The 25389-nt window shown below is 33.0% G+C and overlaps 1 protein-coding gene across 3 annotated transcripts in view; it reads left to right on the forward strand.

The window, feature by feature from the left end:
- The window catches only part of AGPS (alkylglycerone phosphate synthase), a 134196-nt gene that overhangs the window by 53692 nt on the left and 55115 nt on the right, over positions 1-25389 (forward strand). For all 3 annotated transcript variants that reach the window (XM_035698686.2, XM_049106174.1, XM_035698681.2), the window contains exons 8-11: positions 1375-1455; positions 9953-10078; positions 12319-12427; positions 22206-22333. In XM_035698686.2, coding sequence (XP_035554579.1) covers positions 1375-1455; positions 9953-10078; positions 12319-12427; positions 22206-22333 — 444 coding nt within the window. The remainder of the gene's footprint in view (positions 1-1374; positions 1456-9952; positions 10079-12318; positions 12428-22205; positions 22334-25389) is intronic.

Consider the following 25389-nt stretch of genomic DNA (forward strand, 5'->3'; position numbering starts at 1 on the left):
TGAAATTGTTATTGTCTTACTGTGAGAGTATAATTAAAATGATAGTTTTACATAGCATAAAACAAAAAGTACATTCACATATATCATCTAATTTAATGTTTATCATAAATCCTGCGAATTAAGCAGTGCAGTTATTTGCATGTATTTGCATGTATTCAAATTTAGAATATAGGCAGACCATTTTCGTATTATCTATTGTATTGCTTCCTTTTTATTATTAGCTAGGTTTACCTGCATTCAAACATATCAAAATGCAAAGAAAGCTTTGTTGGGATTCAGAAGAGTCTATATATTAACCTGATTGCTCAGCCAAATAAATAGAAGGGGAAAGAAGTCTGTTTTTAATAGTAGAAAATAATTCATGAGGATTCATATATATACAAATTAGGTCAACCAAGAATGTTTAAAACATTTTTTGGGCAGCCATACATTTGGCAAGTTGAGCCAGATGATATTTGGCTCCTACTTTTCAAGCAGGAGGGAGGGCTATGCTTTGGTTTCTATCCAGGACCTCTGGTCCTATTTTGGGTTAAAAATAAAGCAGGAATGCTATTTACTATATTCAGATGTCTTTGGAGGTGTCTTTTTCTAGTCTTACAGTGGCCATCTTCTGATATTGTTAAGTTAGATATGATTGTTAACTATCAATAGTAGTACAAATGGGGATCCCTGGGTGGCTCAGTGGTTTGGCATCTGCCTTCGGCCCAGGGCGTGATCCTGGAGTCCTGGGATCAAGTCCTGCATTGGGCTCCCTGCATGGAGCCTGCTTCTCCCTCTGCCTGTGTCTCTGCCTCTTTCTCTCTCTCTCATGAATAAATAAAATCTTAAAAAAAAAAAATAGTAATACGGATAGTAATGCTAAGAACTTTGTATGCTAAGATTTTGTGTGTGTGTGTGTTTTTAAAGATTTTATTTTTAAGTAATCCCTTTACCCAACATGGGGCTTAATCCCACAACCTGAGATCAAGAACTGCATGCTCCACTGACTGAGCCAACTAGGCATGCCTGTATGCTAAGTTTGTTCTGTGCATTATCTCATTTAATCTTTATACCAACCTTAAGAGTAGTATTAGTATTCACACTTTACAAGTGAGGAAACACTAAACTTAGTTAAATAATTTGCCTAAGGTAAGAGGTAGAGTTTAATTCAGATTAATACCTGAATAAAGACAGAGTGTGTTTTAAACTGTCTCCTATGCAATATACTGCCTATGTTACTATGTCTGTCATGTGTAGTCTGGAATACATGGAACCTTGTAGTGTGGGTTTGCTAATTTTGTGTCTTATCACTTGCTACCTTGAGTTAGGAAGTTATATTTCCTCAGAAAATGTCAGTAGTTCTGGAGATGATACTTTTTTCTTCCTTTGCAACAGAATCGAATTCTTTGGGTTGATGAGAACAATCTGACAGCTCATGTGGAGGCTGGTATCACGGGTCAGGAGTTGGAAAGACAGGTATGTTATTTCCCTTAATTAAGATTTTCAAAATTTCTATGTATTCTCTTTAGTTTTTTTAAGATTTATTTACTTACTTGAGAGAGAGAGAGTGCGTGCATGCAAGGGGTGGGTGGGTAGAGAGAGAGAGAGGGAGAGAATCTCAAGCAGAGTCCCTGCTGAGCACGGAGCTGGATGTGGGGCTCCACCTCACGACCCCGAGATCATGACCTGAGCTGAAACCAAGAGTCGGACGCTTAACTGACTGAGCTACCCAGGCACCCAACCGTGTGTTCTTTTTATGGATGACTACCTTTCACAGTACTTTCTCTGAACAGATTTGCTCATTTTCTGTTGTGGGTCAGGCATTGAGCTAGATACTGAGGACACATCCCCTACCCTTGGAAAGCTTATATTAAAACAGAAAGTTAGGTAAATAGACAGTTATGATTCAGAGTGAGAATTGCAAGGTGAAGGCTGGATGCAGGGTGTTATGGCTAATCAAATGGGGACAAGAAGGAAGGAATTGGACAAAGAAAGTATCACAGAAAATACAGCATTTAAAATGAGACTTCAGGATGAGTGAAAGTCAGCAAAAAAGGAAATGGGAGTGTAGAGGACAGTCAGGAAGCAGCAGGTACAGAGGCTTTTAGGGTAGCTGTTGCTTTTCTGGGCCGACAGACAGCTGAGTGTGGCTGATGTCTAGTGTGTGTTTATGGGATAATACACATTCTTGGTGTTTACATGTTGGGTGGGTGAATATATAGTGGTAGTAAAGGATTAAGCTAGGGAAACATGGAAGAGAACAGATTATAAAGGGACCTTATATAGAGAGCCCCTTTTAGAAGTTTGAACTTTACCTCTGTTTTCAGGTAGTTCTGGTTAGCTCCTGTGTGGAGGATGGAAGAAGGGCACATAAGGGTGGGTAAGAGGCTACTGGCATAATTCAAGCAAGAGCTGATAGTGACCTACAATAAAGGAGTAAGGATGGAGTAAAGTGGAACATATTGGATATTGAATTCTCAGAAATCGGTGATAAATTGGATCAACTATGTAATGTTGGTATTGGTATTGAACTTATGAATGCCTAATTTCTTTTTTTTTTGAAAAAGATTTTTATTTTAGAACTCGTATGTGTGTAAGCAGGTGAGAGGGGGAGAAGCAGAGGGAGGAGGGGGAATGAGCAGGCTCAGCACTAAGCCTGGAGCCCCACACACAGCTCAATCTCATGACCCTGAGATCGTGACCTGAGCCAAAATCAAGAGTCAGACCCTTAATTAACTGAGCCACCCAGGTGCTCAAATGCCTAATTTCATTGAAAACTGCTCATCTCATGAATTAGTCAAACTCTTGGAGACCTTATAGCACTTTTTTAGGATCCTGATGAATCCTTGGAAAATGTTAGATTCCTTTTGTGGATTCTAAACAGGGAATTATTAAAGTATTTTCAGTCTCCTCAGACATGGTCAGGATGACTACAACTCCGCTTTTGTAAACAAAAATTAGGAAGTTTAATTTGTTGATATACTGATCACTTTGTTCAACCTGAGTTCCAGAGACTCTCCTTCCTGCCTTTGAATGGGACAGAGAGAGACGAGATATGCTTCTCAATCTTCTTTTATTCTCTTTTTCCTTATTTCTTGGTAAAAAGTTGAGTGAAATTGTTTCGCCACTGACCTAGATGAAAGGATTTGAAAAAAATTATTGCAGTATTATGTTTATTTTTTATTTAATGCACTAAGAGAACAGGAATGAAATCTTTAATAAGTCAGTATTTTATATAAGTCCGGGTAATAGATTTGTTAATTATTATAGTTATAATGAACTTAAGTGGGCAGAATAGTAGTATTTAATGAAAAAAAAAACTGTAAAAAGTCCTCTATTTTCTATTATATCTGAATAAGGCACTATCAATGCAGCAATTTTTTTTATAACAAAGGGTGGCCTTTCATGTCTCTAATTTTTTCTTTTATTACAGCATTTGATAGTATTTTAACCTTTCCAAGTTTTCTTTTCTTTTCTTTTTTCTTTTCTTTTCTTTTCTTTTCTTTTCTTTTCTTTTCTTTTCTTTTCTCTTTTCTTTCTTCCTTCCTTCCTTCCTTTCTTCCTTTCCTTTCCTTTCCTTTCCTTTCCTTTCCTTTCCTTTCCTTTCCTTTCCTTTCCTTTCCTCTTTTCTTTTCTTTTCTTTTCTTTTCTTTTTTTTCTTTTCTTGTTAGAGTTAAAATTCAGGGAACATATTTCCTTGAAATTTAAATGACATTTTCCCAGACTAGGAACTTCTGTTATTTTACTTCCTAGTTCATTTCCCTAAATGCCAATATAGAACTTTTTTTTTTTTTTTTTGCCTCCAGTAAACTGTAATGTAGTCTCTACAGCTGTTTTGATCCCACTTCAAGTTCTTCGTCATTAAATTTCTGCACTTTTTAGTTTCTTAATCAGCTGAGGTAACCAGCTTAACACATCCTTTTTCCTTCTAGAAATTTTAAAACAACACTACGATAGTAGTTGGGTAGCACATGTTTTAATCTTTTTAGGTTGTAGATTACATTGATTTTATTATGTATAAAATTTAAGGGAGGTCACTAATGTCAATTATGGATTTGTTGTATAATAACTCCATTGGGGTATAATTGTCATATAGTAAATTGCACTTATTTAAAAGGTACAACTTGATGTGGTTTGATACCTGAGTACACCTGTGAAATCATCACCACAATTACGATAATGAACAATTGAATGAAACCCAAAGATTTCCTCTTGCTTCTTTATGATTCCTCTGCCCCTGGCAATCATTGATCTGTTTGTTTGTTTGTTTGTTTTATAACAGAAGTTTATTATCTCATAGGTCTGGAGGCTGATCTGCTTTCTATCACTGTAGACTTGTTTAATTGTCCTACAGTTTTACTGAATTCTAATCATGCACTTTTTTTTTTAAGGGTATTGATGGTACGACTTCTTTCACTAGGCATACTTAGTTTGAGATTCATGCATATTGTTGCATGTATCAACTAGTTTATTCCTTTTTAATGCTCACTAATGTTGCATTATACTACTGTTTATCTGTTCACTTGTTGAACACTTATTTACAATTTGGGACTATTACAAATAAAGCTGCTATAAACATTTATGTGCAAATCCCTGTATGGACATATACTTCCATTTCTCTTGGGTAAATATGTAGAAATGAAATGGCTAAATTAAGTGGTAGGTATATATTCACCTTTTTGAAAAACTATCAAACATTTCCCTAGAGGACATCATTTTATATTCCTATTAGCACTGTGTAAGAGTTCCAATTTCTCTGCATTCTCTCCAGTACTTGTTAATGTTTGTCTTTTAAGTTTTAGTCATTCTGGTAGATGTGTTACAGTATCTCATTGTAGTTTTAATTTCTATTTCTCTAGTGACTAATGATGTTGAACATCTTTTCAAGTACAATTTGTCATCCATGTATCTTCTTTGGTGAAGTATCTGTTCAAGTTGTTTGTCCAATTTTTGCTTATTATTTTTTTGTCCAATTTTTCAATTGGGTTGTTTGTTTTCGTATTACTGAGTTTTGAGAATTCTTTACATATTCTGGTTATAAATCCTCTGCAGATCTATGCTTTGCAAATATTTTCTCCCAGTCTGTGACTTGTCTTTTCATTCTCTTAACAGAGTCTTTTGACTCTGAATAGATATTTTTAATTTTGATGAATTCCACAGTGTATTTTTTACTTTATATATCATATCTAGAAATCTTTGCTTTACTGGAGCATACAAAGATTTTCTCCCATTTAAGTTTCATAGTTTTTAGTTTACATTCAAGTTTCTGAAGAGTTTTGAAGATTTTTGAGTTAATGTTTATGTATGGTACAAGGGTGGATTGAAGTTCATTTTGTTGGATATGGATATCCAGTTATTTCAGTACTGTTTATTGACAAGACTATACTTCAAATTGTGTTGGCTATTCTGGGTCTTTTGCCTCTCCACATAGACTTTAGAATCAGCTTGTTAACATATATAAATAACTTGTTGAGTTTTGATTGGGATTTTTACACTGAATCTGTAGATCAGTTTGGGAAGGACTGACATCTTGATAATCTTCATAGATCTTGTAATGTATCTGTTAGATTTATACCTGAGTATTTCATTTGGGGTGGGGGGCACCTAATGGAAATGGTGTTATGTTTTAATTTTAAATTCTACTTGTTGCTTGTTAGTATGTAGGAGAGCAATTGATTTTTGTATATTAATTATATGTTCTGCAATCTTGCGTTTTTGCTTATTCAAGGTTACCTTTCTGTTTTTTCAAAGATATTTTAACTGAGTATAGTATGCTAGGTAAGTTAACTTTTTCTTTCAGTAATATAAAAATATGGCTTCACTGTTGTCTCACTTTGCTGTTTCTGACAAGAAATCTTTGTCCCAATGTACATTCTGTGTGGTTTTTCTTTTGTTGTTGTTTGCTTTTAAGATTTTCTTATAGATGGTTGACTAATGTGATTGTGATGGATCTTGGTGTAGTTTTTTTGTGTTTCTTATGTTGGGGCTTTGTTGAGCTTTTATTTGTGGGTTTATAGTTTTCATGACATTTAGAAAATTTTTGGCTATTCTTCAAATATCTGGTTCTCCCTCCCCCACTTGACCTTTAGGGATTCTGTTTACTCATATATTAGCCTGTTTGAAGTTCCACAGCTTACTGCTACTCTTTTCAGTTTTTTCTTTAGTTTTTTTTTTTTTTTTTTTTTTTTTGCTAAGTCTTGGAGTTCACTAATCTTTTATTTGATGAAGATATTCTGCTCTTAACCCCATCAGTATATTTTTTACCTAAAATATTGTATTTCTTACTTTTCTAGATGTTTAATTTGGGTCTTTCTATATTTTCTATGTCTTTCCTATTTGAACATATGGAACACAGTTAAATAACTGTTTTAATGTCCTGGTCAGCTAATTCTAACATCTTTGTTAATTCTGAATTGGTTTTGATTATTCACCTCATAATGATTATTTTCCTTATTATGGGTTGTGTTTTCTGCTTCCTTGTATGCATGGTAATTTTTTACTTAAGTACCACACATTGTGAATATTATCTTGTTAGGTCTTGGATGTTTTTTAATTCTATAATTAGTCTTTTTTAAATAAAAATTTTATTTATTTATTTGAGAGAGAGCACTAGAGGAGGGGAGAGGCAGACTTCCTGCTGAGCAGGGAGCCTGATACGGGGCTCAATCCCAGAACCACAGGATCTTGGCCTGAGCTGAATGAAGGCAGACGCTGAACTGAGCCACCCAGGCACCCCCAATGCTATAAATATTCTTGAGCTTTTGGGGGGAATATAGTTACTTGGAAATAGTTTGATCCTTTATTTCTTGCTTCCATGATCTTTTAGGTGGGTTTAGAGGAGTGCTCAATTTGTGGCCAGCCATTTCTCATTACTGAGGAATGACCATCCTCCTCCTGGGTGTTCTGTCTCATGCTTTGTGAAGGAGAAGTTTTCCAAATCAGGCTGACGGCAACAGATTCCTGGCCCTGTATGAGTTCTGGTACTTTTTTCTCTAACCCTTTTGGATTATTTCTAACTCTCGTCCTGGGTAGTTTCCTCACTTGTATGTGCTTTTCATTACTTTGCTGACTACTTGAGGGGGACCCTCTGCCAGTCTCCAGGGTTCTCTCTCTGTACTGTTCTCTTCTCTTCAATACTTTCTCTTGTGAATTTTAGATGCTTTGGTTTTCTAGAACTCCAAACTCAGTCTCCTTACTCAGTACTTACTCTCCTTACTCAGTCTTCTCACAGTGTTTGCCAGAGTTATGCCTGGATTCTCTTTTCCCACTCACAGCGTGAGTATAAGCAAGGGGCACTCATAGTATTCACTTCCTTTGTTGGCTTTCTCAAGGGATCATAGCACTTTATTACCTCATGTCTAGTGTTTAAAGACTTTCATTCCATATATTTTTCAGTTTTTTTTTTTTTTTTTTTTCATGTGTAAATCTAGTTCCTCTTCAATTTGGGTGAATGTCCCTGCTGCAGTTTCGATTTTTTTCCATTACATATCTAATTGTTCTGGATTTATTTAATTATATTTCTTGTTAATTTCAGTTTTCTTCTCTGTTTATATAATAACAAGCTGTACAATTTAGGATTTGGTCTTAGTGATGTGTCTCAGTCTTATTAGCACATTGTAAATATTTGTTGTTTTAATATTGAATGGGGGTACAGAGTGAATTCTTATTCTGTTTTATGGCATATAGATGGGAGAGGAGAGGTTATTTTATTTTATTTAAAAAGATATTGGTTAACTATATGAGTTAAATCTGTAAGCTTTTCTTCAGATTTTTCTTAGCAACAACAGAGACAGCAAAGACACCTTTAGAAGAGCAAGTAGCTGAATGTATATGGTCGTAGATACCATTAAGCACCTAACTGTATGCCAAAAATTGTTTCTTATTAGCATACTATAGCATGCAGATTTTCTAGCAAGCATAGATGACAAGTTTCAAATTTAAGTTCTTAACAATTATACTTACTTCACTTACCTGGTAGGAAGTTAGATTTTAACAAAGTAGTAGATTTAATTTCTTTTTTTTTAATTAAATTAAAATTTTAGGGATCCCTGGGTGGTGCAGCGGTTTAGCGCCTGCCTTTGGCCCAGGGCGCGATCCTGGAGACCCGGGATCGAATCCCACATCGGGCTCCCAGTGCATGGAGCCTGCTTCTCCCTCTGCCTATGTCTCTGCCTCTCTCTCTCTCTCTCTGTGTGACTATCATAAATAAATTAAAAAAAAAAAAAGATTTAAAATTTTAAAGGATTTTATTTATTTATTCATTGAGAGACAGAGAGAGAGGCAGAGACATACACAGAGAGAGAAGCAGGCTCTATGCTGGGAGCCCGATGTGGGACTTGATCCTAAGACTCCAGGATCACACCCTGGGCTGAAGGCAGATGCTCAACCGCTGAGCCACCCAGGTGTCCACAAAGTGTAATAGATTTAAAATGGTGTGCCAGGTTAAGCTCCTTGAGCATAGAGACTGTAGTTTTTTTTTTTCATTCCTTTTGTATCATTATTTTCATCCTTTACGTAATTCCTGGCTGGTGGTAGCCACGTTATAATTGAAGAAGGTAATGAAGTAGCCTACCAGACATAAGAAGCAAATTAATAGTGTATCTAACACGAATGTACTTATAGAAGTAGTTTAGATTCAATTTGCATTGGTGTAGGTAAATGTGGAGATTTTGTCATGAGATTATGTGAAAACTCCCTGTTCAGTGCTTAGGACATCTAAGGTGCTCTATGAATGTTTTTTTTATTTTCTTCTCTAATTTCAGAAAAATTGAGAAACAGTAGTCTTTTTGAGTCTTATAGATTGGGAGTTAGGGAAGAACTGTAAAATAATCTAATAATCTTCATTTTAAATTGTTCATGTATTTAAGCTACTTATTTGTGAGTAATAGCCTCAAAATGAAATAAATGTATTGAATATTTAGTGAAAATTTTATTATTAATAATTGATGTCTTTTTTAATATTGTTTTCCTATCAAAAATATTAGAAAAGATAAATAATTTGTAATGCTGATGTTCAAAAGCTAACAAATTATGTTTAACCTATTAGGTTCTCTCAGTTTGGATCACAACTTTTATACCATACTTACAGATACAAACGTAGCTGACATATTCTACATCTCTGCCTGGCTTACTTGAAAAATAGAAGCAGTTGCTTAACTGGATGACTATCAAAATGGTCAATACAGATTGATGGACTTGAGTGCAGTAGACAGTGAGTGTGCAGATGGTGGTGTCTGTACCATTTGACATGAGATGGCTGAGTCTTTAAAATGATTTCAGTGGAATGGCTTTGGTGGTGTTGCAGTAAAGGGCATCCATTCAACTTCAGGTGCTGTGCAGATGGCAAAGCCAAGCTAATATAGAAAAATGAGAAACAAGTGACTATTTAATGTACAGGAATGCATGATCTGCATCACAAATAAATGATGGTATTACATGCAGGAAACCTAGCCAGATGGCTGTACATTAAAACACATGACTCCTTGAGAGAATTAAGTACAGGCAATTTGCTTAGATTTTCTGCAGGCCTGCTGCATATTATATTAGGGTAGGGAGAATGAGAGATTGAGTGCTTTATTTATTGAAAGTGTTTAGGTGAAGTTGGCAGTTATTTAAGCATAATCTGATCCCATAAGTATTTAAATTGTCTCTTTGTGGGAAAAAAAAAGCAGGGAGGGTAGTTGGTTTTATTTTAAAAGGATGTAAGGAGGAAGATTGGCTGGCGAACCTGTAGAAAATAACTGTCTTTTGGTCTACATTTTTCAATTTTGTAAAGTTTTCCAGTGGGCAAAAGCTTAAAACATTTTTTGGATGAGCATGATAAAAGTATTTATTTTTCTGTAGAGGTTTTAATGAGCCCAAGTACCAGTGACATATGGAAATTTTAAAGTGTGAAGAGTTAATGTGTTGAGTGCTTTGGGAAATGGTACCACTAATAAAATACTAGTAAAATATTACATTTTCTGTTTTTCAGCTTAAAGAAAGTGGTTATTGTACAGGTCATGAACCAGATTCCCTGGAATTCAGCACTGTGGGAGGATGGGTATCTACTCGGGCATCAGGCATGAAGAAGAATATCTATGGCAATATTGAGGACCTGGTAAATTTCTTTCTGGTTACTATGTCATAATCAACTGGTCTATTATTATAAAGTGATTAAAGCCTTTTTTAGAGTTGAATGGTAGAGTCCTTCCAAAAGTATACCCCTTTTGATTATGGTAAAGCCGACTGTGTATAATAGAAACAGTTTAAAGACAACCGTGGTCATTATATATAGGTGCTGCTTTTCAAGTGACTGATACTTAGATGTAGACCCTTCATAGTATCTGACTTATAAAATATATAAACATTATTTTATAAGTTAGGAAGCCTCAGCCTTCAACTCTACCAAGGTTTGAATGCATTTATTTAAGTGATTTCATCGTGGCCACTCTTTTGCATTAGGAGAATTTTGTATTTACTTTTCTTTAAAATTTTTTCTGTATAGAATTAAAAGGCCTGATTGAAAATGTTCTAGTAGGTGGCAGTATGACCTATAATTGTTTATGTGCACACCATCTTATTTTAGCTAATCTGGTGCCAGTGTCCTGGGAGTTAGTGTAGTAGCCATGTAACTATGGGCATTCTGGCTGGGGATTAGGTATCATTTATTCCATGTGTAGCTTTTCCAGGGATTAGTTGTGTGACCTTGTGCAAATTGGTTCACCTTTCTAAACATGTTTCGTCTTCTATAGAGAATAATGATATTCGCTGTATAGGATTATTATAAGTATATATGGTAAACACTTAAAATGTTTACATTATCTTGTTTTTAAAAATTGAGGATATTTTTATATTTTTTTCTATTTGCAAATAAAATAACAAATTCAGTTTCAGAGGAGAGAACTTAATCCTTTTGCTATTGGATTATTAAAAGCTATCATAGTTTAGCAATTAATTTAGTATTGCTGAAGCATGTAATTTATTTTAAACCTTATTTGGAGATCCTTGAGGATCACAAATTATAAACATACATCCTAATGTGCTTATTTGCATGTGTATATTTAGCTTTTAATGTAAAAAAGGATCATGCTGTGTTTAATCTGCTCTTATGTTAGCAATACTTTAACTTGTAAGTAAACATAGATGTACACCATCATTTTTAGAGTGCATGTAATTCTCTTTTACTGACAGTTTGTCTTACTAAAGTAATTCCCTATTAGTGATTATTTAAATTATTCTTGATTTCAGAATTATAGAAAACAAAAGGGGGAAATATCTTCTTAATAATTTCTTTAGCATACATCTTTAATCATTTTCTTTGGGCAAGTTCCTAGAGCATGAATTGTTGCTTCAAGATGTTTATACATTTTTTAAGTCTTTGGATAGCGTAAATGCTTCATGGACATTTGTGCCAGTTGACAATCCCACTAGCACTATGAGAATCTTTATTTTACTGGACATTTTATTTATGTTTTTGTCTTTTAATTTTTTATTTCTTTAATTGTTAGCAAATTATACTTTTAAAATATCCTCATTCGTGATTTTTAGTTTTTATTTTATGAATTGTTTATTGAGGACATCAATAAACAATTTCCTTAAATAATAGACTATTTTTGTTTATCTGTCAGAAAGTCATTGTAAAGATGTGTTGGATTTTCACCTAACCATTTCCTGATTTGGATTTCAGGAACTATTTTTGAGTGACCTCTCCCTCCAGTATACTTACTTTCTCACTGGTGTGAGACCTGTATCACACGCATACCTCTTTTCTTCTGTTTAATTCAATCACTATGTCCCTCTTCATCCCATTTTTTACCTGATCATAATTAATGCTTCATTCTTTTCACTCTTTTCTACTAAGTGGATAAGGTAGATAAATTGAGACTGGGAATAAGGCAAGAATAAATTTTTTCTTAGAATTCTAAGCACCTGGAGCAGTGCTTGATGTGAATAATAGTGCTTCATCAGTATTGTTAAATAAATGAAAGAATGAACCTCTTAAAATATGATCATTGATTATCTTTTTCGTGCTTTAGTTCTTTGCCACATGGATAATCCTAGACTAAATTTGGTTTAAAGAAAAGTGCTTTTCATTTTTTTAAGATGATGAATATACCTAAATCAATAACAATCATAGAATGATTTTTTCCTCTTTTAAAGTTATTTAAACTTTATTTTTAGTCTAAGAATTACAAGAAGATATTAGAATTCTGAAGGGTATCACCATTTATCACTTAATCCAATATTTTTTAAAGTAGAATCTTTTGTAAATATAGATGGTTGTGTGTACACACACAGACAACATTCACTGACAAATATGTAATATGTAGAATTTACATCATGTATTGTATTAAACAGGTGGTTCATATAAAAATGGTAACACCTAGAGGTATAATAGAAAAAAGCTCTCAAGGACCTCGTATGTCAACAGGCCCTGATATCCATCACTTCATCATGGGATCTGAAGGTAAATATAACTAAATTTATTATGAAAAAATACAGGGTAGTGACTCCGTTTTGTAAAAATCTGTGATACTGTAATATAAGATCTTTGAAAGAAAGACATGTTTTATATATTTAAAGAATGGTAATTTTTTTAAAGTTTTATTACTTTAATTTAGTACTTCATAAAGTTTTTATTATGAGAACATCTTATTAAAAATCCTTTTACATTTTGGTTTTTTATAGTTTTAAAGATAAGTTAGTCCTTTTGGTATTTTATTTTTTGTTTTAGAGTTTTTAATCCATGATTTTAGGAAGAGTAGTTAAGATTTAAAGTGGTTTGCTTTAAAATTTTATACTTTATTCTCTAACCTTGTCTAAATTATCAGGGGGAAAGGACGAGAAAGTGTTGTCTTAGTGTCTTTCTGTAATTGTACCTTTTGTTAATTGCTATATGATTCTTTGAAGAAGTAGAATTTAAAATCCTGTTGATTTACATATATTTTAAAACGTATGTTAGACTTTTTTTTCTATTTAGATTCTTTGGTTACTTAATGCTAGATGGATTAGAATGTAGTTCTTTATCTTATACAAAAACATTTAATTGCTATGCTGATCAGGAAAACTGATCTCTTTTTTGCAAACTAATGTGGTGAATTTTATGGATAAGATGAACATAGACTTATTTTTCAATTTTTAGAATGGTAGAGAGGGATATCCCTTAAATTCAGAGAAATAAAACAAGTGTCTCTTCAATTAGTGGAGGAACGCATTACTAATTTAAAAGGTGGTATAAGCTAAAAAAGATTTTAAAGACGTTTAGCTATATTCATGGGTAAAGAGCAATTACAATAAACTAGGATGATAGGACATAAATTCTATCTTTTGACAGTAATGTCAGGAGGGAAAAAATAAACTATGTCTCAGTGACATGCTGGAGGTCTACTGTTGGTTTGATAGCCATAGGTATAGCTTAGATATTTTTTTGTGACAATCCATGATAAACCTTTGTCAAGATATCTCAGCAGTTTACTCTCTTATTTTTTTTTCTGATCAGTATAGTCTTCTGTGGAAAAATAGAACTACATTTTTCATGAGAAAAAAATGTTAAGTTCCCTTAAAATAATATAGCTCTTTGGTAAATATTCTGTAACTTCTTATACAAACACATCGTCTAAAAGTTAACTAAAAGTATAACCTTTTGCCACCAGATGTCAAATTGAGTAACAAATAGGTATTAAAACTGATAATTATTAATTATACTATTGCTGCACACATAGTTGGAGTCAACTCTATAAATATAAATGATCTTTTTAAGTAACTACACCATTTTTTTTCTCCCATCACTTAGTATTTTAAAAATTTTGGTTGCTAGGTACTGTTCTGACACATGGAAGGACACCAGTAATAATTGACTTCCATAATACAGTATGATAAATTATATGATAGAAGTAAATGCAGGAGAAATAGAGACAGAGTTCACATCGACAGGTGTTTATGAAGACCTCTCCAGAAGGGCCATGCCTAAGGTGGTCCTTGAAGGTTGTTGATAAGGGGTTGAGGGAATAAAATGGGGAGTTACTCTGCAGAGAGAACAACGTGTGGGCAGCCTTAGAATTGAGAAGAACCATGTCTGCCTTGTGAAGCTGCTAGTTTTTCAGTGTCACTGGGACATAATATTTAACTATAAGGTGGAGTAGGCAGTAGGTTTAGGGGCAGAGTAGTAAGGATTACAGGGCAGCTGGAGAGATAATTTGGTCTTTTATGCCTATTAGAATAGTTTGAACTGTATCTAAAAGACTAGACTACCTTCCTCAATAGTAAATTATTGTCTGAATTAAGGAAGGTAAACTCATAATAAGTAAGCAAAGAAATGTGATTTATTAAACATACATACTAGGGTAAATTACTGTATTTAAATGATATTATAAATATACATGTAAATGCCATACTGATTTAGGAGCAATAATGAGAAAATCCTTCAGATCTGAATTTCAGTCCTGGTTCCACCATTTAAATTTCTGTGATTTTGTGTAAATTAGGTAATTCTCTATGCTAGTTTCCTTAGCTATAAAATGAGAATAATAAAAGAATCCATCTTCATAAACTTTTGTGAGTATTAAATAGATAATGATAAGCAGTATTAGTAAGTACTCAACAAATGTTAAATTTATTTGTTGTTGCTGTTTATTATTTTGGTGTCAGTGATCTTTACAAGTGTATTTATAGTCTCTAATCCCCATCTCTGTATGTATGTGGATATAGAGTCATCTTAATGTAGGCCAGGAGACAGCATCATTGAGAAAGTTAATTCACGTGAAATCCTATTCTTTTCTATTTTATTTATTTTTTACTTTTGAATTTTATTTTTTAAAGTTTTCATTTAAATTCCAGTTAGCATACAATATAATGTTAGTTTCAGGAGTATGATACATTGATTTATAACTTCTATATATCACCTGGTACTCATCACAACAAGTTCATACTCTTTTTATAATACGTATTTTTATCTGTTATTTTGAAGTATCTAAATATGATTCACTGCCTTACATGTGAATCATAAACTTTTCCTCAAGCTTAAAAAATTTTTTTGGCTCTGATTAAATCATTTGATGACAGCCTTGAAAGCATTATCGTTAAAAGATGTATTTTCCTGATCCTACTAAGTTCTACATGTGAATGTGTTAAATTTAGTGTTTTTGTCTTGTGTGTTATGAATTTTTCATAATGATTTTTTTCAATTAGCTTCCTCCCATTTTAGATGCTGTAACATGATCAATATAATGAAAATTATGATAGTCAAAGCCACTGGAATGCTTTGCATTCTTTTCTTATGTATGGAATTCACAGTAACTTAAAATAATGTGCTCTTTTATTTGAAAAATGGTTAAAACGACATTTTTATTATTTTTTGCCCATGACCCACATTTGTTTTAGCCTTTGCTCTATGTTGAAATAAGTGTGAAATGCTTATTATCAGTCCTTTTGTTTAATTTTACCTTTTGTGTGACCTTGACACTTGCAGGGCAGCTTGAGTGGTTATAATATCCAAGTACTTCCTTTCCTTGTTTCTTGAAAATGCTGCTCCAATGTTGCCTGGTTTTATATGTTGTTTTAAGGAAATCTAATGCTAGTTCTTTTGCCTTTGTAGCTTGTTTCCCTTTTTTGCCTGGGTGTCTTGAGGATTTTTTTCTCTATTATTGAAGTCTACCACTTTTATAGCTCAGAGTTGATTGTCCTAGGATTGTTTTGTGTGGTACTCAGTGGAGCCTTTCTGTGTTTCTATTTAGGGTTTTTAATCTTTGTGGAAATTTTTTTTGGGATTGTAGTGTTAAGTATTAGGGGTTCCACCTATTGTTTTGATGTTTCTTCTTCAGGGACATCAGTTGTACTTATGTCTGACTGTGTTTTGCATTTCAACCACTATATCCCTGACCCTTTTTTCCCAACTTCTTTCTTTATTTTCTTTTCATTCTCTTGGTTATTTTATTGCTCTTCTTCAGTGCCCTTTATTAAGTCTTCATTTGGATCTATTCTCTATTCTCCTTTGGATATCTTATAACTTACCTTCATTTTTCATATATTTTTATTGTTGTTGCTGCTGCTGTTCTTTTTCTTTCCTAAGGTTAATCACCTTTTACTTCATTTCTTCTTGTTTTTTTTTTTTGTCCACCTACATTTTTAATGTTTGTATTTCTGATTCAGATATTCCTTTTAATATCCCCAAATGCTTGCTTGATAATATTTAATTCAGTTTGAGATGTTTGTTACTATCTTTTTCAATATTGTGGTTGGTTTAGGGGAGAGACTTTTCATCAACAGAAAGCTTTTACTTACATTTTCTGACTTTCTGCAGTAGATTTTGTGGATTTGCTCTGCTTTTTTCTATTACTGTTTATTACTTAGAAAGTGTTCCTAGTTTGGGAATGTCCTTTTCTGTCACTCCAACCCTCTTTTGTGCTACTTGTTTTGTGGATGGTGGTATTTTTGGTGTGAGAAGGCCTGGCATGTCTTCTTTCTCTTTTATTTCTATAGAATCTTTAATTTCTCTCTCTTACTTCATTCTTTCCCTTCATTACTTTGTCTCCAAGAAGTACCACACTTCTCTGAATATGATACTTCCCTGAAAATACTCCCCTTGCTTCTCCAAGGCTGCCATTTCTAGTTCCCTCCCGTTTTTTCCCTTCCCCATAGCCAGGGCTATGGATTTCCCTGTACGGGATTTTGGCATTATTGTTGCACTTTTGCTATCTGTGGTTGATTTTGTCTTTGTTTCCTCCAGATGCTCTGATACTCTCTGTTATTTCTTATGAAATCTTTTAAGCCTCCCCTTACTTTCTACCTTTACAAGCTTGCAGCAGGTGGAAGGCTATAGAAGGTCTTTTGGAATTCTTTCATTTTATTTCTACTTAACAGGTAATGTGAAGGTCAAAGTGTTTTTTGTCCCCTAGCAATATTGAAAGTTTTGTTTCAGTATTATTTGTGGTTTTGTGTTTCTTGTTGATTTTTATGTTTTGGGAGAGAAAATAGGATTCAACATCAAATAACTACCATTCTTAGTCCTGAAGTCACCTGAAAGTATATTTTCAAATTACAAAAGATTTTATTTACTTTAAGCAAATACTTGCATTTTATATCAAATAGCAGTTGAAGCTTTCAGTTTTCTTGAGAGCAAACGTTATATTTGGAAAATAGAAAATAGAAAATTCTTAAATTTATTGCAAGATAGTTTTGATAAAACAGAAAAGTGAATGATATATAAGTCTCTATGATGTCATATTATGGAGTTATTTATAAACACTTATATGAAGTAGATACAAAATATAAAAATGTATAAAGTGGTATACTGTACATATAATCAAATGATAAGTAATCCAAGTATTTTATATCACTCCACTGACATAATATGCCCAAAGCAAAAGTATCAATAAATATAATAAAACACAACAGAAACCAGCCTTTTGATTAAGTGAATTTAGATACATCCATTTATGGTAGGCTAATTTGAATATAAGTCTGAATGGAAACTGCCCTCTGTCAAACTGCATTTGAGACCTGGATGATTTTGCTTTCACAGTGGGACCCCCTATAGACCCATAGCTGGATAGTTGAAGACTTTGGACATTTCAAATTTGGACATTTCATTAATCTTGCAATAGTGTAGTCTCATTTTACTAATTTTATTTTCATTTTTGATGTCACTCGTAATGGTGGGCTTTACTACTTTAGAGTGCCTGCTCTACATAGGAGGCAATGCAGATAGGTAGAAGTTTAAGACATGGACACTTTTTGCTGGTACCTTAGAATTTTGATGTAGAATTAGAATTTTATTTTATTTTATTTTATTTTTTATTTTTTTTTAAATATTTTATTTATTTATGACAGATACAGAGAGAGAGAGAGGCAGAGACACAGGCAGAGGGAGAAGCAGGCTCCATGCACCGGGAGCCCGATGTGGGATTCGATCCCGGGTCTCCAGGATCACGCCCTGGGCCAAAGGCAGGCGCCAAACCGCTGCGCCACCCAGGGATCCCTAGAATTAGAATTTTAAAGGAAGTTTGCTAATGTAAAGATATTTGTATTTTTAAAACTCAACTTTTGAATAAGTAATTACATATACAAAATTGAAATATGGACAAATATACATGATTCCAAAGGTACTGAAGTATGTTTAAGGAAAATATGCCTTCTATCCCTGTCTTCCAATCATTTCCTTTGTTCAGAGTAAACACTTATTGCTATTATTTAAGCATATATGTATGCAGTTTTAAAAGCACAAGTGGGAGGTTATTATTTGCTTTACACTTTTATAAAGCTTACTCTGTATCATTACATTTAGAGCCACTTCATTCTTTTTGACACTTACTGAATGTACACTGATGTATTTAACCAGATCCTCATTGATTGGCATTTAAATGGTTTCCATCTTTTTCCTGGATTATATTTAAGTTATAGTTAGATGATATTATATACTATAATTCAAAGAAATATTTTTGAATGTCTCCATTTCTCATAAAAGGAAAGATTTCACAAAAACCTGGGAACTTGGAGTTTAGTTTTAAGTAGAAAAGTATTCCTCTCTGCAGTCACAGCTTATACTGACCTTTTCCTTAATGAATTTTGATCTGGTGACTTTTGAGTTTCATCAGGTATTAAAGGTTTCTGTAATTTGTGGTCAGAGTAGAGTAAATAGAGAAGATGATTCCTGTGGTTAGGAGTATATGCCTGTCAATTTTCAATTTATTTGAAGAAACAACTTTTAAATTCCAGGGTTACTGAGAGCTTCTAAAAATGTTGAAAAGAGTCGAAAGAATTACAAATAAGGGGCACCTGGGTGGCTCAGTGGTTGAACATCTACCTTTGGTTTGGGATGTGATCCTGGGTTCCTGGCCTCAAGTCTCCCATAGGGCTCCCTACAGGGAGCCTGCTTCTCCCTCCACTTATGTCTCTGCCTTTCTCTGTGTCTCTCAAGAATAAGGAAATAAAAAAATAATAATAAAAAAAGAATTACAAGTAAGTTTAGTGATGGTGTCAGTATAGTGGCAGGAATATTAGCGACTTAAAAAATTAAAGTGATACAACTTGTATTTATAGGAAAGAACAAGTGTGATAGATAATTCTGTTCTGGTGGATGAGAAGACATTATAATTTACCTGTCAACCTTTTGCCTTTCTCTGAAAAAGGTTTAGAAGTTCTTTTAGACTCTTTATAGTCTAAGATACCTTTAAAAATTTTGTTCCTATTAGTAAAATGTATAACTGTTAGCTCCTTAAAGAAAATAACTCGGAAGGTTCATTTGTAATTCATTTGGAGAATTAGTTAACTTACAATATTTTTTAATAGCTTTATTGAAATCTAATTCACATACCATAAAATTCACCCATTTTAAAGTATATCTTTTAGAAGGGATAGTTCCTGAGGTTAGTGTTTGAGATTCTTTTCTGAGCATAGTTGAAGTCCTCTGCACTATTTCCATACAGGGAAACTAGCAGGCCTACCATGTTGTCTTTGTCTCCAATAAATTTACCTGTGTCCTCCCAGTTGCCTTTTACCACATCCTCCACTGTCTTGAGAGTGTTCTTAGGCTCCATGCTCTGTTTGTTGCAAACAAAGTAATTTTTTTTTGGAAAGATATGAGGAGCTGTTTTTTGACTTGTGTTCCCTTTCCTCCTCCCCCTCAGCCCCTTGAGAATAAGTTTCTGAGCCTCTGTGTCTCTGAGCTATGGCTTCGGAGGGGAGCAGTGGCATGCTTTTCTCTGAGGATAGCCCTACTCCAGTAGCTTAGTGCTAGGGAAAAGGGAGAAAGAAAACAGATCTTGGTTTCCTTCTCCTGACAAGATACCCTCTCTTTACAGGCCAGGCTAAGAGCAGTTGGGACTTCAGTATTAGTGAGTCACTTCAAGTAGAGCTCTGTCCCACCAGCTAAGGATAGGTAAAAGAAGTGAACTAACCTCCTCCCCATTCTCCCCCCAACCTCTGGGTAGTACTTGCCTGGAATGTTGCTTTAGGAAAAGGTAGCTGAAGGCAGGGTTATGTAGAATAGGATCAAAGGTTTTTCTGAAATTAAAAAAATCTTCATGTATATATTCCAGAGAAAGGAAAATACACATCCACACAAAAATATGTATGTAAATTTGTATGTATATTCGCAGTAGCATTATTCATATACAGTAGCCAAAAGGTGGAAACCTTTGGAACTTTCAGCTCTAGGGAGAGGAGAGGAACTAGACCTTAAATTAGTGGTGTAATCAATCATGCCTGTGTAGTGAAGCCTCCATGAAAATCACTAAAATGCAGATTTCAGAGAGCTTCCAGAGTGGTGAACGCATGGAGGTTCTTGGGAGGGTGGTGCATTTGGAAAGGGCTTGGAAACTCTGAGCCCCTTCCTTCGTACTTTGCTCTTATGCATCTTTTTTTTTTTTTTTTCCATCATGGCTCTGCCTGAGTAGTATCGTTTTATATTAAACTGGTAATCTAGTTTTAAGCAAATGGGGAAATCCAAATGTCCATCACCTAACGAATGGATAAACAAAATAAGTTATACACAAAATAGTCCACAATTAAAAAGGAATGATGTACTAATACATGCCATAACAGGGATAAACCTTGAAAACATTATCTAAGTGAAAGAAGCCAGTCACAAAAGACCACGTATTATAAAATTCCATTTATATGACATTTCCAGAATAGGCAAATTTATAGAACTATTAATAGATTAGTGGTTGTCTAGGGCTGAAGTGTATGTGTGGTGGGGAAATGGGGAATGCTGTTTTATGGGTGCAGTTTCTTTTTTGGAGGTGATAAAAGTGTTCTAGACTTAGATTTTTTTAAAAAAAGATTTTGTTTATTTGGGAGGGGATGGGGAAGGAGCAGAGGGAGACAGACAGACTTTGCACTGAGAACAGTGCCTGATGTGGGGCTTTATCCCACGACCCTGAGATTGTGACCTGAGCTGAAATCAAGAATTGGATGTTTAACTAACCACCCAGGTGCCCTCTAATCTTAGATTTTTAATGATAATTGCATATATATGTGGATATACTAAAAACTATTGAGTTTTACACTTTAAATGGATGAATTTTATGGTTTATGAATTATATCTCAGTAAAGATGCTAAAATAAAAGATAAAGCTTAGTCCTTTTTGTTTCCTTTTAAAATTCACAAGATATATTTACTTTTTATTTAAATAGTAATCAAGCCAGACTTAGAGTTTTTGTGATTTTACAAATTATAATAGGGTCATATTTGATATCTCAATAGACAATCATTTGTATGTGTGATAATATATTGTGATCTAATATAATTTACTTTTTGTGACTTCTTAGTTTTCAGTCTTATATTTTATATTGACATTTTGGGTGTATTATAAATATACTGGAAGCATTGATTTTTGTGATACTTTTTATTTATTTCTAGTGTTCTAGTATTATTTAAGTTCTGCAATTCAAAGATTTCCTTTATTTTTTATTCATGATTCTCAGAAAATTTACCAATAGTATTAATAATTTCTACCATTTGTACTTCAGAAATCACTGATTTGAAAAGCTTGGCTTCATGAATATAATCATTTTTAACCATGTCTCTTCAAATATTTTAGCATAGTTATTTAGATCTCATAGAATATAGTTTATATAACTTGCTTTTTTCAACTCTTTGATTTGTCCCTCCTCTGCATAATCAAGGAAAGAGCATTTGTTTCATTGGTGGTTCTCTTGTGCTAGATATTTATGGTAACTATTTTGTCTCTAACATCTAGAGGGTTTTGTGTCTTACAAGGGCATCTCAGTATTGCCATTGTCATTTTATGAATTCTTAGGAAAGAGGCAAGGTAATAACAGTCCCTCTATTTTTTTTCTGTCATTTTAAATTCTCATAGAAGTTTCTTTTTGCCCCACCTGTTTTTCTCACAGTAAAAGTAGGCACAAATACCAGAATATACTTTTGTCTGAATGTATGAGATATACAAACTTGTTGTTTTTCACATTTTTTTCGTTTAATATGTTATAATACTTTTAAAATGATTTAAAAGTAACCTTCTTGGAGGAAGGTTACCTTAAAAATGTTTTAAAGTATTTATACATAACATAAGAATAATGTATTCCAAAAAATTTTTAGAAAGTACAAAATTTGTTTAGTTGTTTTTCTAAAAAGACTTGAGTAGCCATTATTCCCCACATAGAATAGATTAAATAGATTTAAATATGAATAGAATAAATTAATAGAATAAATAGATAAAATAGATTTAAATATGATTTAGAAAATTGGCATGTGATATATTGGATTATTCCCCCTTCTTTTTCAGGAACTCTTGGTGTGATAACAGAAGCTACAATAAAAATCAGACCAATCCCTGAATACCAAAAGTATGGCTCAGTAGCTTTCCCTAATTTTGAACAAGGAGTAGCCTGTTTAAGAGAAATTGCAAAACAGGTAAAAAAAAAATCAAAACAACAAAAACCCACCCATCGATATTTCTATTTTTAAAATTCTACTGCGTAATTGATTTTGATATGTCACATATAATCTTCATATTTAGTTGTGTTATATATGTGGTTTTTAACCAGTTCTATATGAAAAGGTAATGTAAAATCATCCCTGTAAGTGCAGTTGCTATTTCGTTATTTCTTGGTTTAAAGAGTGCTGTGTGATTTTAAGCCAAGGTAAGATATGTACTTGGGTTGATGGCTTTGAATGACTCCGCCTTTAATGAATGTTATGTTTGTTAAATTATTTTTAGGTAAGATATTTTGTGATTAATTTGAAGTAATATATAATTTTCCTTAAACTAAGACATTTATTGAAATTAAAATAAATGGCTGAATGTCAGGGATCCAAAAAATATAGAAGTTAAGTATAGGTAATCAGACTCTATCAATTCTTAGAATGTGTTACTACCAGGCCCTACTTTGTTTTATAATATTACCTAAGCTATAGCTTAAATTAAATAACATAATACAGCATAATATAACATAATATATTTATCTCTAAGTTAAGAGGAATTCCCATTTTCTCTTCCCTTCTTAAAAAAAAAAAGATATCAAGAATTTTTAAAAGACCAGATAATGCCACATAATTTTATTTCTATGTTCTGTTTATCAGTGTAGAAATTCTTCCATTTCTTTAGGAATTTGGTTCATTGTTTGAACTACATTTGTTTTTTAAAAATTTTTTATTTCAATATTTCCCAGCAGGAAGGATATCAAGGGAATACACTCTAGCCTATTTCTTCTTGCTTTCTCCAAACTCCTAGAGTTCTTTTGTACTTCATCAGCTATATGCAACTAGAATCTTGAGGGCAAGGGAACTTTCTGATGTGACCCATATAGGTCAGCATCCAGGTATCATGAACAGAGTGAAGGGAGGATCTGATGAGGCGAAAGGAATGGTATCCATCAAATACTCCGTATTCATTGTGGACTTTTTAAGGTATTGAAATGGAAAGTGGTCAAGAGTCTTATCTTCCCACCATCCCAAGACAACCACTATAAATGTCTTAAAGAAACTTAAAATAAGCAGAAATATTTTACATTTACTCACATATTTACCATTTCCAGTGTTCTTGATTTCATACACTTAGTTTTGCTTCTGAGACATTCATTTTTTTTCTGTCAGTTTTCCATCTGCAGGAAGTTCAGCTATATGGTCACCTAATCTCGGTGTTGACAAAGACGATTTTTGTAATTTCCAGATAGCTTCCGTTACTTATCAGTTGTATTGCTTCCTTTGTCAGTACTTTTAGCCATAGGCCCCTTAATCTTGACTGTCTTACTGCTGGGTTAGGGAAGAGTTTAAATAAAGAAGTATAGTTCTGGACTGAACATTCTTGAACTTGTGGTAGGTTACTTTGGTGGTGTTAAAGCAAAAGCAAATGTTAATAGTTGAAATTTTTACAAGAAGAGCTCCTAATTCCTAGAATTTGGGAATATTATGTTATGGTTAAGGAGCTAGAATATATAGTTAGTGTTCTGCTATATTTGCTAAAATGAGATGGTGTAATATTTAAAATTTTTAATAGTAAATATATAAACATATATATTACTAAATATTAGTATATTATGTATAATTAATGTAATATTAAATGATTATAATATTTAAAAGGATTATTGAATAAAGGGAGAGTGGAGATAAGCTTTAGGAGTAAATATTTGTTATTCTAACATAATAGCTAAGTACTGAGCAGTGAAGTTCAAGTGTGTTTTGATACTTGTTACTAAAACTTTCCACACTTAGAGGCAAAGGAAAATAATTTCAAATTTAAGATAGCTCAGTTGTTAAAGAATAAAGGAACTACTTGCAAAGCGTTATGGTTTTACCTGTGAATTAATTAAAACCCAGAAGAATAGAAAGCTAGATTTTTATGTTCTTTGTTTTTATTTTGTTTTGTTTAGAAAGTAACTAAGTTCACCAATTAAAAATCAGAACAAACCATTTTCCATAGTTATATTTTCATATTAATTTCAATCATTTTTTTTTGGTGTCTTTTCACTTTGTATTATAATTTATTCTTTGTGTTACTTTTATTTGCTTTCTTGATTTTCAAGCTTGATTATTTGCCTCCCAAGAAAGCTTATAATAAAAAATAAGTTCACATTATCTCTCTTGTTCAAGTTTTGAGTGACATCTTTTTAATTGACCATTGTTGTCTTGTTTTTTTTATGGCAAAATAAGCAGGAATGCCAAATTAGATTTTTTTAAAAAAATAATTACGGAATTTATAAAACTATCTGATTTATATATATTTCCAACGAAAGATCTCATTGAGGTTGCATTCAACCTATGTTGGCCAAATCTGCCCCTTCACAAGATCTCCACTCTAGAACACAGATTTCATTAGACTTGCTAAAAAGTGTTGTTATAACATGATCTTTGAAGTAGAGGTAGACCTATTTTGTGCTTTCCTGCTTTTCCATATTGCAAATATGTAAATATATCTTAGGTTTAATTAATGACAAATGATGTACAAATGTATTAAAATCCTAAATTTATAATTTTATTGAAATGTTGGATTTAAACATAGTTTCTATAATCTGATGTGGTTTTGGGTACAATTTAATATGCCCCTGGTAGAAAATAACAGAGAAAAATTACTTGTGCTAATGAAAAGCAGGGGGTGAAATTTTCCTTCATCTTTGCATAAGTCAGTAAAAATTGCCCCTTTATTCGTTTTAAAAAATTCTTTGGATATTCACCAGTGACCATAATCTAAATTGATACAGAACTGTATTGGATATATGGTTTGGCATAAACATAGGTGATGGTTGATAGAAAGTATCACCCTGTGGTTAAAGACATCAAAAGAAAGCTCCTTTCTAATCTGTAGTTTTAATAACTTGGTTATTAAAGTAATAGACAATTTTAAAAGATATACATACCATGCAACTAGGAAGCTTGCCTTGCTTGAAACTGATTAAAAATCCTAGACAGATAATATTTTATTCTCATGTATTGTTTGTATGAATGAAACAATTAGATTAGGTACCGTAATT

The sequence above is a fragment of the Canis lupus genome, chromosome 36 (assembly GCF_003254725.2).
Source record: "Canis lupus dingo isolate Sandy chromosome 36, ASM325472v2, whole genome shotgun sequence".
Classification (NCBI taxonomy): domain Eukaryota; kingdom Metazoa; phylum Chordata; class Mammalia; order Carnivora; family Canidae; genus Canis; species Canis lupus.